The sequence below is a fragment of the Adelges cooleyi genome, unplaced genomic scaffold, assembly GCF_023614345.1.
Source record: "Adelges cooleyi isolate 19-005CV unplaced genomic scaffold, UGA_ACOO_1.1 ACOO_flye_CR_arks_rails_tigmint_CR_PRNA_376, whole genome shotgun sequence".
Taxonomy (NCBI): domain Eukaryota; kingdom Metazoa; phylum Arthropoda; class Insecta; order Hemiptera; family Adelgidae; genus Adelges; species Adelges cooleyi.
Window position 1 is genome coordinate 8,892,104 of NW_026096053.1, and position 21,593 is coordinate 8,913,696.

A 21,593-nucleotide genomic window follows, 5' to 3' on the forward strand; every position below is an offset into this window, starting at 1 on the left:
ATTCTTTATTATCGCTTTTTGTTCGATTAATTCAGTGTTTAGGTACATATATTATTAGGTATCTTTATTTCTAAATTTTAATCTGATTCGATAAAAAAATAATTATGGTTATAAAGGACCGCATAAAAACAAATTATAATGAACACAAAACGAGTCGACTAGTAAGTGGAATCCTGATTGAGATGTAATATTAACATATGATATGCTGTTCTTTTAAAGGCAAAGTTCTGCCTTTCACCAGATTCGTCATCATCTGTATGTTACCGGCGTGTATTGTTTCTGAGAGACTTTTTAAAAAGGAACTTGTGAAACAAATTTAGATAAGTAGGTACTCATTAAAACTAATACACACGAGGAGTAATTTAATAGTTGCCACTTACTTAACTTCCTGCGTTTTAAATTCCGTTCCTAGACCCTACGTAATTTATATGTATATTCCATCGTATTAACCTAATTGAATACACACACACGTACACAACTATTTATATTTTATTACAAGGCTATCGGTTTAAATACGATTATCCAGTATAATTTCAATTGTTTTTTTATTGCTTCACTGAAAATAAGCAACGAAATATCAAATAGGTATTTGTGTTCACTCAGTGTAAATTATAAACGGGTTTTAATAAAATAAAAATAGAGCATACCAATATATTATGTGTTGTTCATTGTAAAAATGAATTATCTCCTTTTAATTGAATTTTTAAATCAGTTTTTTATTAATTTTTGCATTTATTGGAGTTGCTTATCTTTTATAATGAACGACCTATATATTTAGTATTTAAATGTAACAGTTTATATGGAATTGACGATAGAATCATATCTGGACCAGTCAGTGTTGAAATTAATACTGACATCATAAAATAATTATAGTTGTTTAAAATGGGTGGGATTTAAAATTTTCGCATGCAGGGTCCACAGATTGGCCATTTCCTCATCCTGCAGTCGATGATACACGCGTATCGCGTTCACAGCGTTACAGTTACCTAAGCAGTCCCTAGGGCTAAAAAAAAATAAAAATAAAAATGAGGGCGACACAAAGGATATGCGTACAGTATCTGTATATGTATACATATATTAAACCGTGCACATGATATTACAACGGCTGTCGGTTTAGTTTAACCGGAATTCAGATCATTTAAATAGCGGTCCATCATATTATAAAGGTTTCTAATTGAAAACCGCGATTCACACGTACTGTCAAACCGTGGCCGAAAACGGGTCACGGTCGTGGCCTATAAAGGCCTTAAAAGACAGACATATAAATAATCTAAGTATTTAACAGGCTATTATAGCTTTATGTGTATATTATTTAAATTAGGGATACGAGCGTTTATAATAGCGTATATATATATATTGGTATAATAATAATATATTAGGTAAATTTCGGTATTTCCGGATGACGCATGAAATAAGAAATAAAGATACATTTTATACTTTTTACTTACATCCAGTATACCTCAAAAGTAGAGAATTAGATAACACGCGTACGATAAACATGCCACTGCTGTCTTAACCAATTGTTGTTATGTTTTGGCTCGTTTTCTCGAGGTAATTTCCCACATAATAGTTTTGTAATACCTGTCTTCAAGTCCTGTAAGTAATTATCGCCCAGTCTCTTGGAATTAAGTTGGTTATCGAAATTTGTTGAAAAAATACTAAACCCAAATTGTTGTATTCGCTTAGTAGCGCTTTATAAAAATAAGCAGCATGGGTTTCGACCCCCCCAAAAATCAACTTGGTCTAATTTGTTAGTGTACTTCACCAATGTGTTCGGTGATATAAAAGGAAAAAGTAATAAATGTTCACTATTGTAGATGATTTAATAGTAAAGAAGAAAATTGTTCTTTTTTCGAATTGGTGTGATGGGAATCATTTAAAAATGAATGTAATACATGTGCCTAAGTTTATTTTACTGAACGTAAAAATCCATTTATGTACGATTATTCTATAGATGGGCAAGAACACAAGGTTCAATCTATCGTTCTTTCCTTTTGCCTTTTAAGATGCTTGTCATATAAGATTGGGACGCAAAGTTTTCTAGTATAAGCTTCGAAATAAAGTATTTATTATTTATTATCTTAAAGACTAACTTTTATAAGGCATTCGATTCACAATTGTATAGGTTTAACGGACATTAGTATGACAACGAAGATAATTCTGGTGCGTAATACCATTATAATTTCTAATTTAATTTTGATAATGAATCTAAACTGCGGTTTTATGTTTAAAATTTAAGCAATAGATTGTACACATAACCTCAGGAATTTCTCTGTCATGTTAAAAAAAATTATTATTTGTATAAATTACAATAATTCATACCTCTTAAGCTAAATCTAATTATTGTAGAAAAAGGTTTTGTTCAGTCCTGTCCTATAAAAGAGCGTCAATAGACAATATTATTATTTATTTTATTATTATACAAACGACTATTATTAGCTGGACAAATGATACATGTGCAATCATTTATTTCAATATTTTATAAAACATTTTTATTTAAGATTTTTTATTAAATTAAGAGATTTAATTTGTTTAAAATATAATATAATTTCTGAAAAGATTAGAGGATATTAGATTTAATTTGACTTAATCAAACACAGAATATTTATGAATTGCTTCATTAAATATTTGAAGACCATTTGATCATAATTGATATATTAATTAATATTATAATGCTAATTATAAACAAAATTGTTTATTTTAACTGTTTAATTGTTGATCTATTTAATTATTCACCTCGAAGTTAACAAAACCTATTGGATAATTGATTGGTTCGGTTGATACTTAATAAACTTCCAAAATAAGCTAGAATTTGATAATTATAATATCATAAGGTTTATTATAATAAACTCAAAAATAAAACAAGATAAAATTTTATGAATGCACGATGCAGTAACTTTAAAAATAGAAATAAATATTGTCAGGACACCCCCCAATCCCAAATAAATAATTAAAAATACGCCAAACTCTGTTTGACATTTTAGTTCAATAATTTGTATTATGTTCTCTATTTTGTCAGACAAAAATGTATACAAGCGTAGTTTTATTGTTTAACACCTAACAATATTATAAGAATATTTTGAGTTGTTAAAGTAAGAAACACTAAGCAAATTTAAAACATATTTTATGCGTTTATCAAGACAAATATTAGCCTTTAAAAAATCTTTGTACAAAAAGTGTAATCAGCTAACCAAAAACAATGAAGTGCGTGAACTTAAAATTTAATATACAAGTTAAAAATATAAGAATATTAGTTATTACCTCAGTAAAAATATGTGGATGACGGTTAAAAATGTGGCCTAAGTCTATACAGTGAGGTCATAATTTGAGCTGTTAGGTACTAGGTAGTAGGTACAGTATAAAATATGTTTCTTGTAATAATTTTAAAAATTACCAATTAATAATAATATTAAACGCTTAGATATTAGTATATTTGTACATCATAGAAAACATATTATATTAATTACAATTAGGTATGAGTAATGAGTATACTAGTATAAACTGTTTTTTAAATACTATAATTACTCATATGTCATTTTTTAAGTGTAAATGAAAAAAATATAACAAAGACTTCTTTTTTACTGTCACTTTGGTTTAGAAAAGTAGCTCAAATGCTAAGACTCTCCAAAAAATAAGTACCATAAAACATTATTGTATTTTTTTTTATTGATTTTTAACGGACTCCAGTCTCTCAAAAATGTTTGGATTTTGGATTTTGCATCTTAATACTATACGTAAAGGAAAAATATTTATATTTCGGGAAGAATAATTTAAAAATTTTTTTTTAATTTTTATTATTAATGTGCAAAAATTATTGGTATGTAAAAAACTTATTTTTACTTTAAGAAAATTTTAAGTTAAGAAAGTAAAACCTAAATTTGGCCCGGAACTATCGGAAGCCCTGTTATTATTACATTAGTATAGATGCGTATATGATTTTATACGTTGTACTCTGTGAAACTATATAATTTTTTTTTAATAAGTAGTTATAGTAATTACTAATTAATAATCGTTACACATTACGATTATTATTATATTATTGCTGACAAATAATAATGTCACTGTGTGTAGTAACGACTAACGGTTGTAGTATTAAAATATCTTGAATGGAGATGGTGTATTGACGGTACACTGCTGGAACACCTTAGCATTTCCGGTGTCGAAAAAAAAAATAAAAACTTTCCGAACACGAATCATAACTAATTAAATCAATCACGGTTGAGCCGGAAAGCTTACTTGAACTGGTTCGTATCGTGCGCGCCCTTTTCATTCTAGTTTGGAATCCGCCGGCGGACGGTTAATATTAAATCATAAATAAATACCAGTCCAGGTTAAAAACTTTTTTTTCATTTTTAAATAAAATTTTGTGAAGTGTCGTGTTTTTTATTATATTATTGTATTTTTCATCTCGTCTTGCGAATAGGTACTCGTTATTTTTTTTTTTACCGTCCGAATTTTGACAATTTTGCGGCGCCAATGCAAAAAAAATGAGTGCATCTATAGGACCTGGATGTTAAATTTCAAACTTTTTTTTTTATCGTCTATCTAATTGTTACGAATGATTTAATTATAACAACATAGCCAACGTAATTGAAAAACATCAACGCAACGTTTTTTTGAAACCTATATATATATATATGTAATAAACATATATATATTGTAAATATACAAATATATTTCCCGTAAGTAAAGAATAACAATAATTATTGCTTTCTACACTAGAGATCAGTGGTTAATTAAAGAGTAGCCTCGATTTCTAATTTATGAAATTATACAGCGTTACTATGTAATATAATAGGTACTTTACAAGTAATCCCTATTTTATAATATCGTATATCGTTATTATATTCAAATACAGTAGTTCACCAGTTTGCCAATTGTTAGTAGTAGCTCTTAATTTAACCTGGTGCAATTATTATACTTTTTCGGCAATAAACTACTAGAGAAATAAAAAAGTATTTTATAACTTGAAGTAACATTTTATCGAGACACAAAACAATTAGTGTTTTAAAGACTAATGTTAACGTACACTATTCTTAGTACATGTTTAATCCATATCAATCACATGTTGGCACATTTAAAACTAAGTTCGTGTATGTTATTTACGCATCTTAATAAATAGTTTATGTTATCAGATATTTAGCAATTAACCACAATTATTTGTTAGTCACGCTGTATACGAAGTCTTCTATTACATAGGTAGTTAAAAATGATTGTGTTTTATACATAAATCATTCTTGCCAACCTGTAGAAAAAATAATTATATATGTATTATATATATACTGTAAATTAACATTTTAAAATTAATTTATTCTTAATTATATTTTTATTTACTAAAATGAACTCATAAAATTTCATTCATTACATTTTCTTTAAAGAAATGTTGATAAAAAATGTACGTTTGTCTAACAATATATTAAAGAGTAGCAAGTATAATAGAATAATTTTTTGTAGTAATGACATTTAATAAATGCATGCTGTCGGATATAATACGGAAACACACCTGTTAGTGAATAATAATAATGATTGTTTTTTGTCAAGGTTGTCCTAGAATAAACTATAAATATAATCGTCTCTATTGAAAACATTTTGATTTATCAGTATTTTTTAGAATATAATATAAATGTTATGATTGAAAATTTAAATGATTTGTGTAGATATAGCTGTAGATACCCGCTTAATCTAAATTCTAGTTACTTTTAAATGTGCAACGCGATAAAACATGCGTTGTAAAACTTGTCATTGTCGCAATTCAAATGTCTCTCGGACATATTAAAATAAAAAAATTAGCAGTGGCGAATTTTACACAGCATAACTGGATATTTGTAGAGTGGGCCCTCGCCCATCACAATTTTGTTTTCAATTACATTTTGTAAGACCAAAATCGAGCCAGATATAATATGGCCAATAACCAAAAAAGTCATAGTAATTAATACACGTATTAAGTACAAATGTATTAAAAATAAATATTTCATAAACAGAACGGAAAAGTAAAACATTATTCAAACTAATATTACGGGAATGAACTGCATCGACTGTGATAATAACTGTAAGTCCCAAACGTATACCTCGTAGGTCATAGCCGCCGCATATTGACAATCAATAGCGGTGTATTTATTTTAGTTTTTATCTTCTAGGATCATTGTAAAATATAATTTACAGATTTTATGTTTTTCAATAAAAGTAAAAAAAAAAAAACTTCTAGGATTGTGAATAATTCGTTAACGTAGAATTTTAAGAATAATATTAATAAATTTAATATTGATTTCTATCATTTTATTTTGTTTTTAAGTTCTTAATCTACGAAATCTCTTAAGATGATATTTCGGATAATGTTTTCTAAGTTGTTGCCATAAGACACAGCTTACTTTTCAGTACAATTTTTTTTTTTTTTTTTTACTGGCTGTATAACGTTCTCTCAATGTACCATAATAATAATAATACAAATAAATAAAATGCTAATAATCAATAATATACAACAATAATCATTTTATACTAGTTATGTAAAAAAAAACGAAGTAAGCAAATAAAAATGAATTAATTTTCCAATATATTTTATGTATAATTTGTAAACATGGTGGTTAATTATCCCTAATGTATCACTGAGCACGACAAGACATATATTGGCTAGCACCTTCATTGAAATGTTGTGCGATTGAAATAAATCTACCAAGAAAAGTGAGGCTGTTCCTCGGGCACCAAACTACAATCCGTAGATCGACGAACAAATTGTTTTAATATTTTTAACAATGTAAACAATGCAGTTTACACTACTATTATTTCATTTACTCAATAAGTTTTGCGTTAAATTTTTATATTAAAACCCGTGTATACACCGTTCAAATAACAAATATGAAATAAACGATTATTCTTCCATATGTTTAATGACAATATTCGGCATTCTGTAGATTTTATAGGATATTGGTGATTGTTATTAGTTACCATTGAGTTGTTGAATTTGTTTAAAGAGTTAATCGCCGTCTCAAAAAGATTTGGTTAACAGAAGTAACTGGATTCTAATACGGTTTGTTTCTCATAATTGTTCAATCTATGATAATTTTAATTAAATAGTTGACGTCAAATGAAAATTAAATAATTATTGTATTATTACATACAACACGTCTAATTTACCTGTTTTTATATAAAAAAGAACTTTCATTATATTAATTTTGAAAACAAAATAATAATCAAAATGAATTGCGGTACCATGGAGATTAAAATTGAAGCGATTAAATCGTCTGATAAGTATAAAATAAACTATATTATATTATTGTCTATATTTTATCCCTTAATCAATAGCCGTGCATATTTGAATAATATTCCAATGCTTAGGCGTATCAAAATTGCATATACAAAACGCCGTACCTCAAATTATCGGTTTTATTTTGCCTACGTTGTTATCATAATATAACGGATTGTTTTTGATGTGTATTGGTCAAATAGTTTCTACGAGAAAATATACTTCCTTAAACGATTTATATTTATTATAATACAATAAAATAATTGGCCGATTTAAAGTTAAAACCTATCCGATAACGACGCACCTCGTCGCTGCAAATTGTGTCAAAATACCGAACAGCATAATTATTGGAAAACCGGTTATTGAGATACGAAGTTTATCCAACGAAATTTGCTACTTTCAACTATTTACTTAAAAAAAATGCCTAATTAAAGCAAATCGTCGCCGTATAAAAATCCACGCAAATGACAAATATATTACTTATTATTATTATTGTTAAAATGCCGAAAGACATTGTTTCTTTATGGGGAAAATTTTGTTTCAGAGTCGTCATAAAATGGGTGACAAATCGCGTAAAGGCAGTGGCCAAGATGCCGAAGCAAATAACACGACGGCGGAGCAACAACGCACGGAAGCCGTGGCAAAAGCCGTGCACGGTCATCCGGTTTCAGAACACCCGACCACGTAAGAACCTTTACACGTTCATAGGGCAATAATAAAGAAAATATAATACCAAATATTATGTGGAACGTGATGGTTTTTCTACTTAGGTACTGCGAGACGCTCATGCATCTTCTGAAGGGCAACATCGGGTGCGGCATGTTGGCCATGGGAGATGCTTTTCGAAACGGAGGTCTGTTGATGGCGCCTCTGCTCACGGTCTTCATCGGCACCGTGTGCATATACAACAATCACATATTGGTGAGCACGATGAAATATAGGGAAACGTTACCTACGGCTCGTGTTTTGCATTTGTATAATATATCGTTTTTGTTAGCTAAATGTCGCGCATAAGCTCAAGAGCCGACTGAAACTCGAACACTGCCCGACGTTTTCGGAGACGATCGAACTGTCTTTCGCTACCGGACCCAAAAGTCTACAGAGGCACGCGGATTTATTCAGGTGATGATAACAATAAGGCTAAACGTGAAACCTTATAATAATTATGCGCTTAGGCAGGCAGTGGAGCAAAATTTACTACCAAAGCAATACTATTAGTTCAAAAAGGGATACCAGTAAAAATGATGTACCATCTTTAAATACCTACATATGCAAAAGTAGATTTAAATAATAAGAAAAACATATTATTTCAATTTTCATTACCTACGATAAATAACTTGTTTTTAATTAGAACACATGGAAAATGCAAAATTTTGCCGAAATAATACAAAACTTCTGATTTTTTAGGGTTAAAAAAATATTGTTCGTATAAGTCGTTAATAATACTTGGTCAAATAGTTGGGTCTACAGATGCCTCTAAGTCCTAACACAAATTGTCAGTTACGCCTAGGGCTATGGCTCTAACTGGTTAGGTCAGGTTAGGTTAGACTCTAACTGGCAGTATCGACAACATGTTATATTACCTACTTTATAGGAGTGTACATACGGTTTGATTGGTCTGCCAATGTGACATGACAATTAATAATAAATAATATATTACATCTATATCCTAACAAACTCGGTTTCGACATTGATTTTTTATTTTTGTCTTAGGACCTTAGTCAACGTGTTTGTCATAATAACTCAACTGGGATTCTGCTGCGTGTACATATTGTTTGTTTCAAATTCTATTAAACAAGTACGCGATACGATATCAATACGAATATTAGGAAGTTGTATAAATATGTTTTAATGCACTTGCGTCAATTTCGTTTCAGTTTTGCGACGAATACGGTGCGGTGATAGACATTCACATACATATGATTTTCGCACTGATACCGATTATGTCCTGTGCCATGATTAGAAATTTAAAGTTCATCGCGCCTCTATCTACGGCCGCAAACATTTCAATGGCCATTGGTCTAGGTATCATCCTATCGTACTGCATAGTGGATTTACCACCGTTGGCGTCTAGAACAGCCGTTGCCCATTGGTCACAAATACCGTTGTTCTTTGGCACGGCTATATACGCTTTCGAAGGCATAAGTCTGGTACGGTACACCCACTTATACTTGATATAACATTTTTTAATTATTGTACTATATTACTGTAGCATTATATATTATGTGTTAATAATTGGGAACAATTTTAACCAACATGTAAGTATTACATACCAAAGTCCATAAATGAAATACTTACCAGTGGGGAAGCCAGTAAACATATGACAAAGCCACGCATTTTGTAAAAGAAAAAAATGTTTGATACATGATTTCTGAAACACTTTGACGACTATGATGAAAGTAAGGGTCGGGTATTTAATAAGAGAGATAAAATAAAAATAGGTGTATGGAGTTATACGGTTAGATAGAAGGCAATATATTATATAAGAGGTAACTCGGGAGTTACAGTTCTGTAGGAAAAATTAAAGAAGATACATTAATACATGATTCAAGAAGTTAAAAAAAGAAAAACATTAAATATATAAGAAATAATAGTTATAAAAAGATTTACAGCATAAATCAGACCAGAAAAGATGATTGAAAGTTATAAATTAAATTACGGAGATGCAATGGGTATGGAGTTAATATAGTTGTTTAGTGTTCTTTTGGATGGCTGGTCCCATTGTAAAAGATAAGACGAGAAAGAATAAGATTTAGCCCATATTGTGCTTTACACAAATATCAACTGTATCATTGGTGTAATGCCGTTATAACGTTTAATGTTATTATTCAATTCACTTTACTCATTAATGAATTAAAATATAAAATTATTAAATTATAAAAGTAATAATAATTATTATTTGTATTGTGTATAGGTATTACCTCTGCAATTGGAAATGAAAAAACCAGACCGATTCGCTTCCACTTTAGGAGTGTTAAACACTGGCATGACTATTGTGACATTCATAATTTTAACTATGGGCTTCGTAGGATTCTGGCGTTTTGGCGACGACGTCAAAGGCAGTCTGACACTTAATCTTCCCCCAACACTCGTGTAATTTTTTCTTACCTTTATGTACAACAATAATGACTTCTTCAAATTAGTTATTAACTGTATTTTTATTTACAGATTATCCAAAATTGTAGTCGGTCTGATGGTGTTTGCAATTATTTGTACTTACACTCTACAATTTTACGTGCCTGTTGCTATTTTGTGGCCTTCAGTACAAGAAAAATATGGACCGTTCCAATCTCCAGCTTTAGCCGAATATCTTCTTCGCGCCGCTTTAGTGTTCGCAACATGTAATGACACCGTTTATAATCAAATATTATAATTATTAAAATGGGCTATACTTTAAATCATTTTTTTACAAAATATTTACAGTTTTAGCAGCCGAAGTGATACCACATTTAGCATTATTCATATCTTTAGTTGGAGCTATAGCTAGCACATTTTTGGCATTGATATTTCCACCCATTTGCCACATGGTTGTATGGAAGGAAGAAGGATTTGGAGCATATAATTGGAAACTTCACATGGACATCCTTACAATCATCTTGGGTCTACTAGGTTTTGTCACTGGTACATATTTTAGTTTACACGACATTGTTGTTGCGTTCAGCAAAGATTTCGGCTTACACCACTGAACGAAATATAATAGAATGTTCACTATTTAGTTTTAGAAAATGCACCATTTTGTGTTTTTAATACGTAATATCTTTAATTTATTATATTATTAGTTTATTTTAATACGATAGAATATATAATTGATAGAATTATCAAATACACGTTTAAATTTCTACAATTACAGACCAAGTTATTAGGTTGTTTGTAAATTATTTACGTTTATTGTCAATTAAATATATAACACATTTAAATATTTTTATTGTTCTAAAAAGTAGATAAATATTTATAAAAATATACCCAACAATTATTTATCTGTACAAAACAAGACAATACTTTCTATTTGGTTTTGATTTTCTTTTGTGTTGTCATTTGTTTAACTTTTTGTGGTACTTCAGTAAAGATGATCGTCCCACCAAACACTAAAATGGTCCCAATCCAATGGTAAATTGTAAATGGATTGCTAAAATATAATATACTAAACAATAAACTAGTAAATTTTCTGAGCGTTAAAACCAGCGTTACTGTCAATGATGAACACTCTGTAGTTAAAAAGTATACAGAACTTATACAAATATATCTGGGAAAAAACATTTAAGGAAAACAAAACATACATGTGCATTTTAAATTCAAATATTAAAAAATCATATCGAATAATTAAAAGGATACTGTGTAGCTACATTACCGATTAGATAAACAACTGTACTAGGTATACCCAATCCAATAAGAGGCAATGGTTCACTTTCAAATGCCATTGTGATATGTTCCTTTAGGTTAGAATAGAGAAACACAAACCACGGTAATGGTAGTACATGCTAAAAACAACATGCCAAAAATTAATTCATACTGATGTTATAGTTTTTAGGCGCTCCTGAACCCAATATTTTCCTGAATTAAATTAAATGTTTTTCTCTTATGCCAAATAGCCTTCTAACCTTTTTAATATATTGGTGTCAATGCCACAATTCTCTATTGATTTAGTAAACATATTGTTACGATTATTTTACGTTTAAATATTTAGCGTTAACACCATTAATTAAGAGTTATGAAGTTATTGTCAGTATTAAAAGACTGGTTTTAGGCACAAACGACAGTTTAAATAATATATGATAAATAAATGGATTAGGTAATATAAAAATTAGAACTTTAGATAAATACACAGCAGAAGAGAACAGAAAAAGTACTGCATTATTATTTTGGCTGTCCTGTAAAATAACAAAAATGTCGTTAATGACCTTTTTCCTTATAATCATTGATATGTCAAAAACTTCTGGTTTAAATTTTGAAAAACTAACAAATCATATTTAAAATATAAATTTTGTTTTTAATACACAATATTTGGTACGCCATTTAGTGTGGGTAGGGTTTCATTAACTTCACATTATAATTTAACATGCAAGTTAAATAAATTTACCGTATAAAATAATGCTTCCTGAGGATGTTTTCCATGTTTCTTGTATAATGTTTCTTGATAAATTCCCATCCGAGCAGAAATAAACAATGCCACAGTTAAACATGATATCCCTGTTAAAGTTAAACAAACTTGTTATTAAAATATTTAAATTATATTATACAATATATGGTTTTCAAAACTATGTAAATAATAGGTAAGCCTATTCTTTAAGCTTGAACAAAATATACATTGTATTTTCTGTTAAATAATAATACGCAACAATAGAATATGATTAAAATAGGTACGCTATCTATAATTTGATAGAATAAAACAACTCTTAATATTACCTAAGCACCACCAAAAGAAATCCTCAAGCTCACTCGTATTTTGTTCAACACCTCGTATAACAGTTTTTTTCTACAAAGGAAAACCAAATTAGATACTAGATAAAATGAAAACATTTTATTTATTTATGTATAAAATAAAAAGAATAATAATATAGTTATAGTAATTAGTTATAGTAATATAACATAAAATAATCTTAGATTACTTACAACATCTTGACTAGAGACTATAGTGCAAACAGAAATACCAGCTGTTATCATAGCAACAGAAAGATATTTGTCGAGTGTATACTTTTTTTTCATTATGACTATTCCCATGATCATATTTGCTATTAAAGAACCCTAAAACAGTATTCGATTTTAATTCAATATCTAAGAGATACAAAAATTCCATTATCATGTGTTTAAGAGCAAAATCTAAGTATTTTTGTTGTTAAATCTAGTCTTTAAAATAGGCCCTTATGAGTATTATACTATTATTGTCTTTGTAATTTTGTAAAGGATTACATCGATAATCAAATCAAAATTATGTTTCATAATAAAATGTACTGCCAAAAATAATAATAATAAAACTGCATAGGTAAATTTAATGTGTATTTTAAATTTGAACAACTTACAGCTCTAAATATCATATGTAGTGGCATAGCAATATTTAAATCAAATGCATAGTTATTTAAAACATTGGTTATGAAAAACATTGAAACTAAAATCAGGTAACCTCTAAAAAAAAATGTTTAAATTATACAAATAATCAGAATTAAAAACATGTATTTTATGTAATCTTAATATAACCTACTTAACGCTAATATTTGGTTTCTTTGTACCAAATTTTGCAGTAAATATAAATCCGTGGATCGCAATTAACAAAAATTGAGAAAAAGTTATTAAATTTCCAATTCCTGGATCTTGCCTACAAAAGAAAAAGTACATTACCCATTGACAATATTATAACTAAAAATTAAATACACCACTATATTTGTGTCACTTACTTTACTAGAAGTTCAAGAAATACAACATTACTCATGCAACCAAAGAACGTAGATCCAACAGCAACGGGGACACTCATTTTAATAAATTAAAAATTATATTTTGATTTTAAAGCACAAAGCGACAAATTTCTGATGATTAAAATAATTCGTAAAACTGCTATTAAATTTTCTTTTGCGGTATTAACAATCCACTTGTAGGAAAGTCAGCGTATGCATAAAAAACTTTAAAGGTTGGTACATATTTACTTAAGATTTAAATGATGTAGTTTTATTAAATTACAGTTATTACGTAAATTAGCAAGAACACAGTTCGCCAGTATACCTATAAACATATTATTAAGTACTTATTAATCATTCTCTCATGGCCATCTAAATTTGTACAAGCGCGGTTCTCGAAGACTATAGATAAGTACATTATATGACTCTAGACTGAAAGCTACGATGATACCACACATCACATGTTTAATCTTATCAAATGAAAACATATGGACCAGAATGCAGATTACGGTCGGAGTGAGATCATTTAAAAATTATTCTAAATAGGTAGGTAATATAATCCGAGAACACCGAACACGGCTTAATGATAATATTAGATATAAAAACATTTTTTTTTTAAACAGCATAGTACATAAACATAGAACGATGTGGCACGGTTTTGTAATTTTAGACGGTGATATCATAAGCCGTATTGTAATTATTAAACGAAGTACTAATTCAAGTGAAATTTAAATAACGAAGGTTACCTTTGTTTCATGTTTTTTTTTCATAACTTATTTGTAGGTACCTTACCTAAATGCCTACCGGGAACAAGATATATCTTATTTTTGGGAATAAAATTGCAAACATTTGGAAGTGTATTTTTACTCGATGATTAGGGTTACATTAGATTAAAATAACATGTTGACAAACCTTTTTGTCGATTGTATATTAGTTTTAATACAGTAAAATCCAGAAATAAAGATAAATTAGAGTTCCCAAGTAACAAAAGCAAATCACAGTATAGATTAAATCTATTCCGTGACTAAATACTATAAATGATTTATCACTTATGTAGGTACCTATTATCTCTGTGGTATAATGGCAAAAGTTGATGTTTCACTTTCCAACTTTTAGGAAAATAGTCAATACAGTTAATTTTTTTAATTATCACTAAAATGCTGCTAAAATATTTTTTAATTGAATCAAATATATGATTTATAGTTAATATATTTTGATGGGAGACGGGTGTATAACCTTTAAACACCAAAATATCAAACTATTTGTTTTGGCATTTCAGCAAATTGTATATTTTTTAAATATTCTTATTAAATATTGCCTTATTTAACTTTTGTCAATTTTTGCGCAATACTTATTTTCAAACATATTATTATAAATGCGCCAAAATTAACAAAATGTAACTTATCAACTTTAGACTTCTGTCATTCTAACACAGATCTACAACCGTCAATCATAATGTACACCATGTCCACCAGTTTATAATCGTTTATTAACTATACTCTATAATATTTTACCATTCAATTATATAGGTTTAATCATGAAGTTGATAGATGCCAAATTCATAAAATAAAAACACGTGTTTGTGAAAAAATCCGGACGGCAAACTCTTATGTAAGTTTAAAAAAAGATAGTGTAAATAAATTATACAAAACAGAGTATATTCCAATAATATGATTGTTTCAATGAATTGTATTAACTTTAAAATGTAAAGAAAAATACATTTCAGATAACACTTAGGTCTACTTTATATTTTTTAATACTGTTATACAATATTTTTATAAGTATACATTATATAATCTTTTTATATAATTATACATATGGTCAAAGGATATTATATAACAATTTAATATAACAGTATTAATGTTTGTCAACGACGAACAGCTGCAGCCTTTAGAGTACGGTAGCTATAGAATTTACTAAATTCAATTTAGAACGTCGATTATATAAATTTAAATAAGGTGATGACATTTTCTTTTAAATAATATCATTAAGTACCTCGGTATAATTTAATTGTTAATGTTTTGTGATTAAATGTTTATTGTATTAATCTAATGTTGGTACAAAATATTGTTGATTTCATATTTGTTGATATACTTTTTTTTTACATTGAATGAAGACCTAGAGGGTTTGTATACTTAACACTAAAAGAAAACTGACACCAGGCGAGGACATCGTTTATTCAAAACTATTGATGATAGGAGGGGAATATCTTTTAAAATCCTTACAATGTCTATTGTCGAAATATGAATTAAAGTTAACGATTTGAATGATTTGAGCTATATTATGTACAATTTTCAAAAAAAGACATCCATCAAAAATAGAAAACTCTACAGGGAATTTCTTTATCTAAATATCAATGTGGTTTAAAGAAAGGGAGATCGAGGAGTGACTGTATTTTTGCATTCGACAAGTAATGGAATACTTTTTCCATACATTTTGTTTTAAGCATTTCTATAAACCGAATTTTGTTATTATCATTTTATAAAACGTTTGCCTTAGTAACGGAAATGACCATAGGCATATGGTCGTCAAATTAAATATCGGTACAGTTTTTATTTTTCGACGTTGTCATTAGGATTTGTTTGTATTTTTTGCACTTTCTTGTTCATATCCATCAAATACAATGATAATATCAGAACTAACATCTATCATCTACACAAGAAATCTATGATTCACAAATCAATAGAAATGTTTGGCGTAGTTTCTATACAACTCTGTGTAGGAGGAATCCAAACTTAAAAATTATACATATATATTATTATCTCGCAAACGCCACAACTTACGTTTAATCGTTTTTAACTGAGGAAATTAAATGTCAATTAAATAATAAATTAATAAAATTATAGTATATTAACTATTTCAAACTAATAAGGAATATTAAAAATTGATATGTATTATGTAGCTCACGTTACACGTGTAATATTACGTACAACGTATAAAACTGTTATGTAAAAAGACGTAATATATAATTTTTTTTAATATGCCGAAGTTCAAATTGTTTTTTTGTAAAACTGCTGGTTTAAATAAAAAAGTATATAAAGCTTTTTTATAGAAAATTATGTCATTAACATTTTTTGTTCAAAACTTTTTTTAAATATTTGCAATATTTCTCAAGTTATTGACAAAAGCTCAAAACTTTTTTTAAATATTTGCAATATTTCTCAAGTTATTGACAAAAGCTCAAAACTTTTTTTAAATATTTGCAATATTTCTCAAGTTATTGACAAAAGCTCAAAACTTTTCGAAGCTTATAAAAAAAAAACTCTAGTCTGATCCATAGGGACTTTTAGTATACTAAAGTACATGTACCAAAAAGGCTTTTAAAAAAAAAGTTTTGTTTGGGAATTTTTTCCGTTATTAGCCTAAATGTTTTCTTCATTGACTGGCCTAAAAAGAGGAAAAATTGTAAATATTTAGCAATTTTATCATTTTATTGTAACCGTTGTATATAATAAAAAATTGGTGAGGATTTCGTTCTCTAGAGAAAAACTATATATAAAATATCAATTATTTTCCGAGAAAAAATTGGTGGACGATTTAGGTTGATCAACCTGTATAAGCGATACGTAACCGTGGTATCAACTCTAAGTTTTAAACGTAGCAGGTAGCTGGTAAAGCAACCGTAATAAACACGTCATCTTATCAAATATATAGCATTTAAACTAAGGTGTGTTGATACTTATGATAACTGTGAAATGGCTGCCAGGGTTTTCGGATGGCCATGCATTTTTTATTACGGTATACAAAACAGCTAGCAGCCATGTTGTGAAAATGTATAATTCCAATTGCTGGAATACCTTTTAATTTTGCCACAGATGATGCAGAACATACCATAGTTACCTCTTACCCGGTTTCCCTTTTCCTATTTCGCTTCTACGCATGCGCTTGCGACTTGACTACGGCGCTACGTTAACATATAGCAGCGACTACAGTCACTACTCACTACGCTACACTTAACACAGAAAACACCCATAATTTCATTTTTGATGTACAGAGGAAGTAGGGTTGGGCGGTTCACGGGCCGGGGAATATGAGACAATACAACAGCAGCTCCTCTCTATCCGCTTATTGGCTTATTGCGTAGTTCGTACTCCGTAGGTTATTTGTTATGTCAATCGCCATTTTTGCCGTGTAAACTGTGTTTAAGTTGTACGTACAATATTGTCCTATTGAGTATGTACATTTTATGCGTTTAGATTTTACCTTAACCGTAGTTTTCTTGTACTTAATTTGCCCGCAAATAAAATATAATCATTCAAAGGATGTTTGCCCCAATAATTAGCTGTTTGAGTAAAACAGCGACTGCACACAGTTTGTTTGTTTCTGTAAAGAATCAAAATGTCTGCCGCTTACACGTTGCACGGCCGTTGTTAAAAAATCGAGACCGTCGAAGTTTTTTATCTTCCGTACCGCCTGTGGACGAGGGTACTGAAGGAGAGAAATTCGTTTCTATCGATTCGGCTATTACCAAGTAAGTTTCACTTTAAAATAATATGTGCGAATTGGGACAGCATTTTTAATTCATAATAATCGTCTGGTACTTCGGCATTGTTAAATAGCATTGAGTATTGACGCCATTTTGTTGTGTTATAAGTTCCAACGCCAAGATGGACTTTTATATTAATTTTTACTAATCTTATTTATCCGTGTGTATAATTAAGTTTTATGTATTTTTGAGGAAAGAAGACATGTTTCCTGATGAAAACACGCCAAACATGTTATTTGGAGGGGTCAGATTTTCAGAAGTACCTATTTGTCATATTAAATCGTCCAAGAACAATACAATACTTCATTTAACAAAAAGTGATGGTAAGTTCTTTGACGTCACCAAACTAATTTGTTAATATAGTTCATCTTCAATGACCGTCTTACTATGAAAATGCTTGGTCAGGAATATGTTGATCTTGACTGTAGCATATTATGTGTCACACAGGGCAAAAAAAGTAGACATTTTAGTAAGCGGCCTAAACATTATAAACTGTTAAATAAAAAGGGACACTGACCTTAAATAAATCATTTATTGTAGGTCAAAAAATAATTAATCACTTATTCTAAATGTTTCAAATTGTAGAAAATGTATTTATAAACGTTCAGAGCATTAGCATTGCAATCAAAAAATAAACTTATTAAAGATATCCTCATACATTGTTTCTTAAAAACAATTGAATTGTTCTATAATGGGATTAAATAATTAGTAGTATATAATTAATACTTTGAAAAAAAATTGTTTTTTTCCAGTTTTCAACAATTAGTTTTTTTAAAACATTTAGATTGAATGAGAGCAGTTAATTATTTGCAGATCATGCAGATAAAATATTACGGAAATTAAATACTTGTGTTATGTGTACAGAGACTAGCAGATTAATATAATATAATTTATTAAAGCAGTGGCCCTATACTGTATACCTAGTTTATGAAAAACTTTTTTATTTGAGTTATTATATAGGTAGTACTGAATAGACATTCGTAAAATTAACCTTTTTAATCTCTATTAAATATTTTAGGAGAGAGAATTCTAATCAGATCCTGTGGTATGGAAGGATTCAAAAATACAAGAAAAGGCACTAACATAGCAGCACAGGCCACAGCTATTGGTCTTGCAATGGTAAGTTTTATTGACCATTAATGTTATACTAAGCGGTCCATACACTACCATCAAATTCAACATTTTTACTCATCAGTTGTACTCTTCGAGTTTAAAATCAAGATTCGACAGATTAAAAACTGTCGTATTTTGTCGTCGGTTTTTGCTCATGCACTTTGGTTTTGACCGACGTGTTTTATTGTGATGATGGAAACTGATGTATTTCATTGTAGTGTAATATTTAATATTATTCAATTCTTATTAACCTGTGTTATGACACGAATGTCTGTGTTAATAATACTAACATAAACAGTCAAAAACAAAGTCTCCACATAATTAACACGTATCCATGACATAAAGTTTTATTTTCTTTCGAATATTTTACTTAAAATATAAAATACGTATTGACTTTGTTACAGAGAGCGTTGGAAATAGGAATTCGGACACTTCGTGTGACAGTTCAAGGTTTAGGCCCTGGGAGATTGGTAAGTATTTTTTAAAAAATACTTAATACACACAAGCAGTTGCAGATTGTATTTATTATCTTTTATAATTTTTTTATATTTTTCTTTCTCTTACGTTTAATGTCCGTTATTCCCTCTAATTGGGGCTTAGACAGTTTAGATTTAGCATTTTTGACCTTACAGCTACCTGCTGACTTAAAGTTACCAAACAAGTTGGTCCCAGAGAGAGGTGCAGGTGGCCATTTCTTCCCCCAGACAGTTGCCCACCTGGATGAATAAACCCCCAGTGGTCGAGATTTGAACCTGCGGCCGTGCGTTGATACACTGCTGCCTTATCTCACTCCGCCACGCGCTTGCACATTATTTATTTATTTATTTGATTATATAAAAAAATATTATTAAATTAAAAAAAAATTAATATAAACTTTGACTGGGTCTATAGAAATATACTAAGCTTTTAAGAAAATGCTTGAAATTAAAAAAAAATCATGTAAATTTAAACACCTTTTTTATTTTATAAAAAAAAGAAATAATCCTGAAACCAATGTTAAGAAAAATTTTTAATTAAATTTTGTTAATTAAAAAAGAAATGAGAATATTACTATTTAGGTACAAGGTACAAATATTTAATTTATTTATTTATTTAATAAACATTCTGAATATTTTGTGATAAAATGTTAAGATCCTATATCTATTGTATACTTTAATCACTTTAAGAAGATACCTAGATGATAAACCAAAACTTGTACACACAGTATGTGGTGCTGAGCTATGACAATGTTGTGGGATAGGAACTGGTCGCCACCGACGTGATGAGGTATCTACTTAAAGTGACTGGAGTTTATTTTTTAATAGTATGGAAAATATATTAACACTTAATTATATATTATAAATTAAAATATTTTTTTTTTGAAAATAGTAATTACTATATTTTGTTTCAAAACATTTACATTTTAAAAACTTACTTATAATGTTGTATATACTATAAGGCTGGTGATTTTAACCCTTCTTTAGTGGTATGATTTTTGGTTACAATTAAAGTGTGACTAACACACTTTTTTTACCTGAATCACTGTGTGACTTAGGTTGACTAGTCTATAAACATAGACCACACGCCTAACAAAGCCTTAAATACCAGTTAACCGTTGTTTTAGTATTCATGATAATTACTTAGTTGCTTTATTTACAGTTATATTCAAATTGCGATTAAAATTCATTAATAATTTTTGACTTTACTTTTTATAATTTGTTACAAAATATAATATCCAAGGTAATAATATGAGTAACATCTATAAGAAACGGGAAATAACAGTATAAGAACGAACCTATGTATATATTTTCCATTAATGTTTTATAAAAGTTCTTTTATTTCTGAAACTAATTATAATTCTTTTACTTTTTGTTTTAGTCTTCCATAAAAGGCCTTACAATGGGAGGTCTTAATGTTATATCTGTGACAGATGATACTCCTGTTTCTTGGAACCCATTAAGATCACGAAAACGACGAAAGTTGTAATTATGTTGTAAGTAAGACTGCAATTTACTAGTTTATTAATATAATTTTTGGAATTTGTGATAATAGAGTGTAAACAAATGTTAACATTTAATAAATATTGTAATTTTTTTTAAAAACTATATGTATACTTTATAACTTTATTGGACCAATATCAAGTTTCTTAAAAGACCTTCAACATAATATTTTTAATTAATGATTTATTAAAATACGGAATATTTACAAGGTAAGGTCATGGTGGTTGGGTCGCCAGTTTTCAAAGTTATATCATTTTAAATTGGTATTGAATTTAAAAAAAATATGTGCGTAACCAATTATGCCAATACGGCTGAAAATGAGTGTACTATTTAAATTGACCATTTTGTTTATTTTCATGTTATTGCATTTTTTTATAAAAATAGTTCTT

General features: G+C 28.8%; 3 protein-coding genes across 5 annotated transcripts; 2 read left to right on the forward strand and 1 right to left on the reverse strand.

The window, feature by feature from the left end:
* Window positions 1-4,255: 4,255 nt before the first annotated feature.
* On the forward strand, window positions 4,256-11,245 carry LOC126840635 (proton-coupled amino acid transporter-like protein CG1139). 2 transcript variants are annotated; one of them, XM_050576505.1, is made up of 9 exons: window positions 4,256-4,682; window positions 7,785-7,924; window positions 8,011-8,161; window positions 8,238-8,362; window positions 8,954-9,038; window positions 9,118-9,390; window positions 10,155-10,333; window positions 10,409-10,581; window positions 10,664-11,245. In XM_050576505.1, exons 2-9 carry the CDS (start codon window positions 7,797-7,799, stop codon window positions 10,924-10,926), a joined length of 1,377 nt encoding a protein of 458 aa, XP_050432462.1. In that variant the 5' UTR covers window positions 4,256-4,682; window positions 7,785-7,796; the 3' UTR covers window positions 10,927-11,245. The 2 variants fall into 2 exon arrangements, with proteins under 2 accessions (XP_050432462.1, XP_050432463.1); XM_050576506.1 differs by having other exon boundaries at window positions 4,256-4,423.
* LOC126840636 (UDP-xylose and UDP-N-acetylglucosamine transporter) lies at window positions 11,141-14,064 on the reverse strand. The gene is made up of 8 exons (XM_050576507.1): window positions 13,630-14,064; window positions 13,437-13,550; window positions 13,258-13,360; window positions 12,851-12,982; window positions 12,644-12,713; window positions 12,318-12,427; window positions 11,573-11,718; window positions 11,141-11,483 (listed from the first exon to the last, which is right to left on the reverse strand). The coding sequence occupies exons 1-8, from the start codon at window positions 13,704-13,706 to the stop codon at window positions 11,243-11,245; spliced, it is 993 nt and encodes a 330-aa protein (XP_050432464.1). The 5' UTR covers window positions 13,707-14,064; the 3' UTR covers window positions 11,141-11,242.
* A 3,516-nt stretch (window positions 14,065-17,580) lies between these two features.
* On the forward strand, window positions 17,581-21,306 carry LOC126841095 (28S ribosomal protein S11, mitochondrial). 2 transcript variants are annotated; one of them, XM_050577354.1, is made up of 5 exons: window positions 17,581-18,097; window positions 18,305-18,435; window positions 19,131-19,231; window positions 19,630-19,695; window positions 21,083-21,306. In XM_050577354.1, exons 1-5 carry the CDS (start codon window positions 17,889-17,891, stop codon window positions 21,188-21,190), a joined length of 615 nt encoding a protein of 204 aa, XP_050433311.1. In that variant the 5' UTR covers window positions 17,581-17,888; the 3' UTR covers window positions 21,191-21,306. The 2 variants fall into 2 exon arrangements, with proteins under 2 accessions (XP_050433311.1, XP_050433312.1); XM_050577355.1 differs by having other exon boundaries at window positions 17,974-18,097; window positions 18,310-18,435.
* The last annotated feature ends 287 nt before the right edge of the window (window positions 21,307-21,593 follow it).